This window comes from Ruditapes philippinarum, unplaced genomic scaffold (genome assembly GCF_026571515.1).
Source record: "Ruditapes philippinarum isolate M1 unplaced genomic scaffold, ASM2657151v2 ctg2056_1_1_1_1, whole genome shotgun sequence".
Taxonomy (NCBI): Eukaryota; Metazoa; Mollusca; class Bivalvia; order Venerida; family Veneridae; genus Ruditapes; species Ruditapes philippinarum.
The window spans coordinates 25245-36543 of NW_026853641.1; the positions used below are offsets into that span (position 1 = coordinate 25245).

The following is an 11299-nucleotide window of genomic DNA, read 5'->3' on the forward strand; positions in this document are numbered from 1 at the left end:
TATAAGTAATCAAGGGGTTGCTGAATGGTTCTAAGTTGTTGAGTCTGACTGTCATTTGTCTCCTATTGCTGAAATCATATGGAATAAGTACTTAGTCACTCTCTTGGCGGAGAAATTGTGTAATTTATTAACTAGCTATTTAGAATCGACTGCAGCAATATAACCAAAAATGCTTTTTATGTTTGTTTTTTTCATGATTATTTTGATAAACTGAATCTTTTGTAACAATAAGAAAATAGATTTTTTGTCATGTGTTTCAGGGACTTTTTAGTATTATAGAAGTTGTTAACAACGAAATGAGACAGAAAAGAAGAATGGATAAACTGACTATAATTGCTCCGATAACATTTAGTAGCCTGTGCCAGCATCATTCTAGATATTTAAACCCTATTGAAAATTCATACAAGTAAGTAGTCTTTAGTTGCAAAGTTTTTATCATTTATTTGCTGGAACTGAAAGTGATTATATCTAAGATTTTGTGACATGTTTGTTTTTCTCTTGTCAATTCAATATCAAACATACAAACAGTGCAATTTGTACATTAATTTTGTTGAATAAATTCAATATCCAAATGTTCAAAAACTTTAAATTTCTTCTTAGTAATTTAAAACAACCGCTCAAAGAACAGAGCATCTGAACATGTCAACCATGATTGTCTTGCTCAGCAGGATGCTTACCCATCGATTCTTGAAATCAGATTCACCCTGTGATGTTATCAAGATATTGTTGTTCACACCACTCTTATCAGGGCTAGCACTGGCAATTTTTTACTTTGAGCCAATTCTTCGCGGCGAAAATTGCCAGCCTGTATTTTATTTTCAAATCATGCAATGGTATGGCATAAGTTATGTCAGCTAATTTAAATTAATGTTTACAACATATTAACATTTTTTTTTTACTTGATTGTGTGTTTGATAAATTTATAACATCAATATTCAATATTTTAAAGTAATAAGGTCATCAAATGGACTGTAGGGTAAGCACATTTACACCTGTTCAATTACGCATTTTGATAGGATAAAGATGTCCAATCGAGACTGTCAGCTAAAACTTGTGTAGTTTTGGGATGGCATACGTACTTGCAGGAGTGTTTCAGCCAGACATTTATTTAGGTAACAAATTGATGCGAAGTCACAAGTCGATGAGAATAAGGCATATGATATTATTATAGAGCCTGGACAATGGTCAAAATCATGCAGTCTGACCAAATTGTGCAATCTGACCTGGCTTAATGCTGTGGGTAGCCTTTTATATGCTCCCCGAAAAATTTCGGGGGAGCATATAGTCGTCGGGTCGTCCGTCCGTCCTTCCGTCTGTCCGTCCGTCAGTCCGTACGTACGTCCCAAATTCGTGTTCGGCCCATAACTTTGTTATTTGAAGTCGGATTTTAAAATTATTTCACAGAAATGATCACCATATTGAGAGGACGTGTCGCACGCAACATTTGGGTCGCTACCTTGAAGGTCAAGGTCACAGCATGACCTTGCAGCAAAATCGTGTCCGGTCCATAACTTCATTATTTGAAGTCGGATTTTAAAAATATTTCACAGAAATGATCACCATATTGAGACTACGTGTCGCGCGCAACATTTGGGTCGCTACCTTGAAGGTCAAGGTCACAGCATGACCTTGCAGCAAAATCGTGTCCGGTCTATAACTTTGTTATTTGAATTTGGATTTTAAAAATATTTCACAGAAATGATCACCATATTGAGACGACATGTCGCGCGCAACATTTGGGTCGCTACCTTGAAGGTCAAGGTCACAGCATGACCTTGCAGCAAAATCGTGTCCGGTCCATAACTTTGTTATTTGAAGTCGGATTTAAAAAATATTCCACAGAAATGATCACCATATTGTGACGATGTGTCGCGTGCAACATGTGGGTAGCTTCCTTGAAGGTCAAGGTCACAGCATGACCTTGCAGCAAAATCGTGTCCGGCCCATAACTTCCCTATTTGAAGTTAGATTTAAAAAGTATTTCACAGAAATGATCATCATATTAAGATGACGTGTCATGCACAACATTTGGCTCGCTACCTTGAAGGTCAAGGTCACAGCATGACCTTGAAGCAAAATTGTGTCCGGCACATAACTTCATTATTTGAAGTCGGATTTTACAACTATTTCACAGAAATGATCACCACAATGAGACATTGTGTCGCGCGCAACATTTGGGTTGCTACCTTGAAGGTCAAGGTCACGGTATGACCTTGCAGCAAAATCGTGTCCGGCCCATAACTTTGTTACTGGAATTTGGATTTAACAACTATTTCACAGAGATGATCACCATATTGAATCGACGTGTCGCATGCAACATTTAGGTCACTACGTTGAAGGTCAAGGTCACAGCATGACCTTGCAGCAAAATAATGTCAGGCGCATAACTTTGTTATTTGAAATCGGATATTAAAACTATTTCACAAAAATGATCACCATATTTAGACAATGTGTCGTGCACAATATTTGGGTTGTTTTTACACTTTGAACTTTGTCTGTGACATAACTCTGACACAACAAGAGGTATACCTTCCTGTGTCCAAAACATATTCGGGGAGCATCACCCGGTTCAACCGGCTCTTGTTTTTTTTTATCTCAGTTGCTTTAAATTATATGATAAGAAGAGATATGCAGGTTCCTCCTCACCTGGGTGTTTTTGTCTCATCAGGCCTTTGTACCACCCCAGTTGTTTTTTCCTGTACTTTTTTAGGTATTGCTTCATGTTTATGACTATAGGTGAACACATTTAAATGTGCTTGTTTGAAATCATATGGTCAAGCATGTATTTGGCATGCAGCATTGCTTTTAGGAATTTTACAAAACATAGGAGCCGTGTCATGACAAAACCAACAATTAGTGCATTTGCGACCAGCATGGATCCAGACCAGCCTGCGCATCCGCGCAATCTGATCAGGATCCATGCTGTTCGCTATCAGTTTCTCTACTTGTCATAGGAATTGTAAGCGAACAGCATGGATCCTGATCAAACTGCGCGGTTGCGCAGGCTGGTCTGGATCTATGCTGGTCGCAAACCCATTATGTTGGTTTTGTCGTGACATGGCTCATATATAAACCATGAGGCATGCCTCAGTCAGCAGTGGATATTTGGAGGATTTTTTTATACTCTTAAGTCTTGTTATAATTACTACTCCAGTTATTGGGCCTGATCCACATAATATTAAATAGGGAGGAGAATCAACCATTTGTGGTCCACTACACATATTAGGCAAAAGAAGCGTCAGTTTTAAGGAATTTTCTAAGAGCAATATAACTCAATTTATAAGAAAATTACTTTTTTTACAGGTTTATTCCTAACCATGCTCTTTACGATGATGTCAAAACGAACCCTAATTCATATGTTCTGCGAGAAGTTAAAAACTTACTTGGTCTTTCAGAGGTAAGATTTGTATCCTCACCTTTCATATTGGTTATATGTTTGTGACTGTTGTGTTATATAATTATGACTGATTGGTGATAACATTTAGACTGGTATGTGAAATTAAGTCTATTGGTATGTGATATAACTGTGATTGACATGTGATATGATAATGACTGATTGATTTTATAACTTTTACTGGTGTTTGATAATTATATAAAGTGGATTGGTATGCGATATAAATGTTACTGACTGGCAATAGAAATTTTTACTGGTATGTGATATAAAATTGCTTGACATAACCACTAAAAATTGGACGTGCTGAAAATAAGTACGGAAACAAATTAGGCGCAATTTTACTTAATTATCAGGTAAGGCAGCATTTATTTGTTTATGTTGTGTTAGAATCGAAATAATATATCCCAATCATGATTTTATCGCTTGATAAAATCACTGTTTGTCTTTCGGATGCGCATATTGAGCGATAAAATCACAGTTTGGAATATATTATTTCTTAAATTACATACTGTGCAAACCATTGTGACCAGACAGTGCTTGGTCTGTACTGGTGACATGAGTAGATTAAGTTGCAGCCAGCAGGGTAATGGTTAGATGTCTTTCCCTTTAATGCATGGTGGATTTTTCACCAAACTCAACAAAGAATTGGTGACGCTCTTTGAATGCTATATAAATGGTTTGAGTCTCATGCATAAGTTGGTCACAGTAGTTTTAGATAGACTTGTATAAATCTGTTCAGAAACAGCAATGCCCACAGCTGAGATGTTGGGCAGGTAGAATAATAACTTTGTGACTCTCTTAACATTTCTTTTAAATTTATACCCCAGGGGTGTAGCATCACTTATAACATTAATTGATGGGCCTAAAATCTTACTGACCCTATAAGTAACATAACAGACTGCAAACTTGTGTATTTTCAGTTAGCAATAGTACCAGTTTATCATTCAGTAAAGGCATATGGTATATGTATGAGACACAAGGATGGCTGGAAACTAGTCTACTCGGGGGACACAGAACCATGTGACCTGCTGATTCGTTATGGTGAGAATTTTGTATACATATCGTTCCTTTTGATCCACGGTCGAGGCGTAGTTCCTCTTTGACAATTGATCTCGGATATTAGTCTGATGGTGATGTCTAATGGTGATAGGTCTCTCACCGCTGAATCAAAATTCAAGGGGGATAAGTGGCCGGTCATTTGTGGAGAAACTGGTTTTCATTGGTTAATTAAACAGGAAAGCCTGTTATGTGGTTTGGTGGATTAACACCAAAAAAAATTGTTAAAATCTGAATGTAATAAAAATCAGTTTCACTGAGAAAAAAAAAAAGATCAGTTAAGTTATGTTTATTCTCAGATGCTTACATTTTCTTAAAATAATATGTCTCAAAGATTATGCTAATCTATATGTGTTTAAGATATTTTGTTTAAAAAAAATATTCAAGTATACAAATATTATATAGATAGAAATTTTGCTACCCTTAACCTTTTGTCTGTGGCGTTTTATTTTTCAAGGTCAAAACTGTGATATCCTTATACATGAGGCAACTTTAGATGGTGGTAAAGAAGAAAGTGCTGCTAGGAAAAGACACAGGTAAGTTGTAGCTAGTGAAAGCATGCTATTACAGAGTTAGTTTTAAAGATTTGTCAGACATGTTCTAGTATAAATTATAGTGCTGTATAACAAGTTTTTGGCCAATATCACCCAAACTGCAAAGTGAGGGTTATGTAGGAAACAGCATTTTATATTTGGTAATATAGATTTACATATATTCTAAGGTTCTTTTGAAATTTATGACCATGAATAATTGAAATATAAACAGTTTAATTTCAATAGCATCAAAAGTAATTTTGCATGCACTTGGGTGTATTTTTCCCCCCAAGATGTCTTGATATTAAAGCATCTATTTTACAAGGATTTCTTTTGTTTTTAAATGACAGGAGCAATGTTTATTGTACTTGCACATATTTTTTCATCTAGTTCTTAATTATATTGATCTCTTCTTATTTCAGCACAGTAACTAGCGCTATTCAAGTCGGAAGGGATATGAATGCAAAATTCATTATACTTACACATTTTAGTCAGAAATATGCCAAGCTCCCAGTCTTCCCTGAAGAAAGCACAAAAAATGTTGCTTATGCATTTGACTTCATGCAGGTACTAGTAATTACACTTTAAGTTACATATATATTTAGGTGGACAATTTTAAGAGTAGGGAGAACTAATCCATTTACCACAGAGTCGGTGCCACACTTTGGTTAAGTTGGTATCTCCAAAACTAGTGAAGGGAATGAGTTGCACTTTATGCAACTTTACACACTTGTTCCCTGTAGTTATCTTACATGATGGGCACAAGTCCCTAATGTCTGCCTTACTGTTGTTATGGATTTCAAATTTGAGCCTCTTACGTATAAGATATGTTTTAACATACTACCGCATAATATTTTTAAAAATATCATTCTGTTACATTACACATACTAAGTTTTGATTTATTTATTTAAAAAATCAATTGAGGCTACTTAGATATAAAAGATTGCCAAAAATCATTGGATTTATGTATAATTCTTCACTTTAATGCATTTTAATATTTGCTCTATATGTCAGTTGCGTCCCAGCCAATTATGGACACTTCACCTAGTAAAGCCAGCACTGAATGCTTTATTTGGTGGTCAACGAGACAGTAAATTCTTCCGAGTGTTGTTACAAGCCAAAAGAGATGAGCGTTGGATGGGAAAGAAGGCTGTTAATGTGGAGGAGCTAGCCGATTAGCAACAGATGATGAAAACGAACTGTACTGAATTATTTTCGAAGTTCCATGGCATAGATTATGAAATGAATAAGTAAAAAGGTAGATTTGGAGAAGAATTACCTATATTACTGATTTATATTATAGATATTTCTTATTTAAATCTATGCTTGACTAGAATGTTACAAGAGTGAGTGTATTCAGATAAAGGAGAGATAAGTGTTAAAAAGTGTACTAGCATGATAGCAATTATATCATTAATAACAGATATTCTTGCTCAGGGTGCGCTGTGAAAAGAAAGATGGACGGACATTTGTTTGAGGCGGACTACTTTGAAACAAAAATGAAATTATTATCGAACTTAAAAATGATATGAGCCGCATCATGACAAAACCAACGTTATGCGTTTGCGACCAGCATGGATCCAGACCAGATTGCGCAGTCTGATCAGGATCCATGCTGTTCGCTTATCAACTCTATTACAAGTAGAGAAACTGATAGTGAACAGCATGGATCTTGATCAGACTGTGTGCAAACCCATTATGTTGGTTTTGTCATGACACGGCTCATATGTTGTGAATGATGAAGTTTGGTGTTCTGTTTTTAAAGTTGCTAACAGCTTGTTAACTGGAAACTTTTTAACATGCTAGAACCGCAAGGGATAGGATAGAGCTTGACCAGTTTGTACTTGGTACAGTCTGACCAGGTTCTATACTTTTGCTAGCTCAATTTTAGTAATTTGATGTAGAAATCATTTAAGCTTTAAATGGAATGCTGGACAAATCCATTACATAAGTTTTGAAGGTTGATTGACATCATGTTTATGTTTGTTCATGTTTATGGTAATAAAATTTCCAGTATGTAAAAGATATCTCTTGTTAATGCTCAATCAAGATCCACAAGAAAAATATTAGTTTATGACCATAAAATAAACGTATTTTGCCCTTTTTCCAATGAGGTTGAGTATTCCATTCCAAATGAAGCTTTGTTCATCCCTAGATATTTTCTGGATCAAATTAAAATTTACAGTATATACTACCCCCAACTCTGGTAATAGCCAACCACCTTTGTAATCTAAAACACGAGTGTAAGTGGAAACTTGAAAATTCGTAAATCTCCGGAAATTGGTAAAAGTGGTTATTTCTCTTAAGGCTGCATGAAATTTATGTCAATATGGTGTTTATGGGCATAAATTATAGCCCGACAGTGCCTTGGCTTGCTGTAAATAAGCCGGTTGATATTTAGGTGTGGAATTCTGTTTCACTCCTCTTGTAAGAAAGCAAAAGTTCTGCAAGAGTGCCTGGCTGCACAGGGCTACAAGAAATGGCCCAACAAATGTTTACTCTTAATTCAAGAATCACGGGACAAACTTTTCTGCTGTAAAGGTGCAGACAGGTCCACTTTGCCATTGTCACTTATTTCTTGGCTACCATTAACTTGAGAGACTCCACATAATCAGTCATGTTCCAAGATGTAATGAAGTGAAAAACGTTCATTTGGTCTGCTCCACACTGGCATGTCTATCTGTGAAGTCTAGGCAAAATCTAGACTCGTTAGTAAACAAAATGAGTGCCATTGTGGGTTCTTCATTGCACATTGTTATAGACCTAAGGTAGGCGTTCTGACATCAGGGTAATTCATCAAAGGATCACGATTGGCAGGAATGTCGGGCATTTATACCAGCAAATAAATGAACAGTATCTTATTGGAGAATTGTAATATTTCAGAAAAGAAATATTTGTGAAGATTTTTTTACCTTAAAAAATATGTGATATATCAATTTGCACTGGTAATTGGTAAATTTAAGCATGGTTGAAATTTCATTAACATTAAATGCAAAGCAATTTAAAACTATCGTAGTGTCCATAGAACAGATGCCCTTACAACCTACTCGATTTTCAGCCTACAGATAGACAAGGACAAAACTATACAACCCCCACCCCCCAATAAATGGGGCAATTATAATATATGGTTAATTTTCATCAGGGTAGCCATGCTTTAATATCAGTAACAGAAATAACATCTCAGAAAAGTCACTGCAAAATGTCATTTTCAGATGGAACTGATTCACTTGGTAACAGTATGATTTATGCATATATAAGCTATCATTGGATAGAATCAAAATATTTAACGGTACCAGTATAAGCAGATAAATTATACCATCTTTTCAACTCACAAGTAGTAATGTTCTGCTTAGCTTAATAGGGATTGATATTCCACTTAGCTCAATAGGTAGATCATTGGACCAAGAAGTTGCTGTTTATTCTCAGACGAGGCTTAGTTTTGTATGTGGCAAGGACCCATGACATAGTCAAATACTTGTATGTCTCTCACCACTGATTCAGAAATGATGTGTGATTAGTAGTGAGTCACTGGTGGAGGAATTAGTTATTACTAGTTAGTTATCCTGACAAGCCTGTTAAGACCAACAGCCAGTATATGACCCAAAATGTGTTAAAAAAAGCATAAAAAAACCCAAAAAGAACCAGAATAAGAAACAAGCATATTGAGGAATTTAGTTAGCTAGGTATTCAAAATCTCAAACACATCTCACAGAGCAATTCTTGAAGTAAACTAGTTACTGTGTTGAAAAACATCGGATTCCACTTTATGTATTACTCCAAGCACATAACAAGCAAAATCCCCTTGTACAAGTTGTAGTCCATATGCTAGTCTGGGTCATATTGTCAAAGGAAAGTATTAAACACTTAAAGCCAGATACTCTTATTTAGCCACTTAAAGATTTTACAAGGAAAAGGATTCCCCCGAGAGTAAAAAATATTGTCTTCAGGGGAAGATAACTCAAAAAGTAAGATGGTGACCGCCAATATTTTTTAACACTTTGTTTAAATCACGATCTTTTTAATCATGAAAATTTTAATGAAATTCTATACAGTAATTTACATTTTCTTTTCATTGCCTTGGTAAAAGCTTACACTACTCCAAGATATGTTTCACAAGATATATATGTAAAACATGAATGTTCCAATCGTCGGCAAGTCGAGAAAGTTGCATGAAAACAATTATGTCCCCTCTTCTTTGACGGTGGACATAATTATATTAAAGATGGGCGTCTTTTTTTTTGTCCGAACATTCAAAATTAATTTCTAAGGCATCACACATACAGTGTAGTTTCTGAACTAATCTGGGCATTCTATTGCTAAAAGATAAGCATGGTTTAAGTTATTTGTCAATATATTGTATATCAGGGAATGCCATGAAAAAATCACAAAAATAATTTATGAATGAACCTGTTAAGGGCATGCTATTATATGTCTTGCCTATCTTGTCATCATTATCTACTTTCTTGTCAATGTGATATTGCAGTGAATGTTTGATAGATATTTTGTGTAATATAAATTGCTTTAACATGTTTGATTTGGTTCACTTTTTTTTCAATATTTGTATCTCCAAACAGAAGGGCTTTTAGTATATTTTCCCTACAACCTAGCCATAGCTGTGACTTCTATCCAATATCCTTTTTAACTTCACACTTTCACGTGTTAAATGCTTCAAGAAAATTTATATAACAAATGTAACATTTAGAATAAAAAGATAATGCCATTATCACGAGTCCTTACTTTTTATGCCCCCGCCATATAATGGCAGGGGCATATAGTGTTACCCTGTTCCGTCATTCCATCCTTCCGTCATCATCAGTTTCCGTTCATTATCTTAATAACCCTTGCACATATTGAACTCAAAATTGACATATGGATATGTCATGAGAAAATACAGGTCAAGTTTGAAATTGGTCATGGTTCGATGATATTTGGCAGAGTTATGCCCCTTTTACTTTGAAAATAATATGAAATTTTCAGTTTCCGTTCATTATCTCCCCAACGGTACAACACATTCAACTCAAACTTGACATATTGATATGTCATGAGAAAATACAGGTCAAGTTCAAATTTGGTCATGGTTCGATGATTTTTGGCAGAGTAATGCCCCTTTTACTTTGAAAATAATATGAAATTTTCAGTTTCCATTCATTTAAACTCCCCAATGGTACAACACATTCAACTCAAACTTGACATATGGATACGTCAAAGGAATGCGCAGGTCAAGTTCAAATTTGGTCATGGTTCAATGATTTTTGGCAGAGTTATGCCCCTTTCACTTTGAAAATAATATGAAATTTTCAGTTTCCGTTCATTATCTCCCCAATCGTACAACACATTTAGCTCAAACTTGACATATCGATACGTCAAAGAAATGCGCAGGCCAGGTTCAAATTTGGTCATGGTTCAATGATTTTTGGCAGAGTTATGCCCCTTTTACTTTGAAAATAATATGAAATTTTCAGTTTCTGTTTATTATCTCCCCAACAGTATTAAACATTCAACTCAAATTTGACATATTGATATGTCAAAGGAATGCGCAGGTCAATTTCAAATTTGGTCATGGTTTGATGATTTTTGGCAGAGTTATGCCCCTTTCACTTTAAAAATAATATGAAATTTTCAGTTTCCGTTTATTATCTCCCCAACAATATTACACATTCAACTCAAATTTGACATATGGATATGTTTTTGGAATGCGCAGACCAAGTTCGAATCTGGTCAGGGTTCAATGATTTTTGGCAGAGTAATGCCCCTTTCACTTTGAAAATGATATGAAATTTACAGTTTCTGTTCATTATCAACCCAACAGTGTTACATATTCAACTCAAAATTGACATATGGATATGTCAAAGGAATGCGCAGGTCAAGTTGGAATTTGGTCATGGTTCGATGATTTTTTTGGCAGAGTTATGTCCCTTTCACTTTGAAAATAATATAGATACATCTTAGGAATAAGCAGTTTAAGTTTGAATTTGGTCGTGGTTCAATGATTTTAGACAAAATTATCTTTCCTGAATGTTGGAAAAATTTTGAACTTTCAGTTTCAGCACTCATACTTTTGTGGAAATGTATATAGCCATTATGTTGGCTACAAATATGCAATATGCTATTTTTAAAAGGTTAAGACTGAATAATTTCAGTGCCTTGAACATTGTATAAAAATGGTTAAGACTGAATAATTTCAGTGCCTTGAACATTGTATAAAAATGGTTTGACTAATGTGTTAACATTGAAAAGTTTTAAGGGCTTTGAACTTAGAATGAAAAAAATAATTTGTGCAAACAAATTTGGAACTAAATATTATAACAATTGAAAT

The 11299-nt window shown here is 35.0% G+C and overlaps 1 protein-coding gene across 1 annotated transcript in view; it reads left to right on the forward strand.

Annotated features, from left to right (window-relative positions):
* LOC132737417 (zinc phosphodiesterase ELAC protein 2-like) overlaps window positions 1-6359 on the forward strand; it is a 29397-nt gene extending 23038 nt beyond the window's left edge. The window contains exons 13-18 of the mRNA XM_060724702.1: window positions 261-406; window positions 3304-3397; window positions 4315-4435; window positions 4908-4986; window positions 5406-5550; window positions 5998-6359. Coding sequence (XP_060580685.1) covers window positions 261-406; window positions 3304-3397; window positions 4315-4435; window positions 4908-4986; window positions 5406-5550; window positions 5998-6162 — 750 coding nt within the window. The 3' untranslated portion in view covers window positions 6163-6359. The remainder of the gene's footprint in view (window positions 1-260; window positions 407-3303; window positions 3398-4314; window positions 4436-4907; window positions 4987-5405; window positions 5551-5997) is intronic.
* The last annotated feature ends 4940 nt before the right edge of the window (window positions 6360-11299 follow it).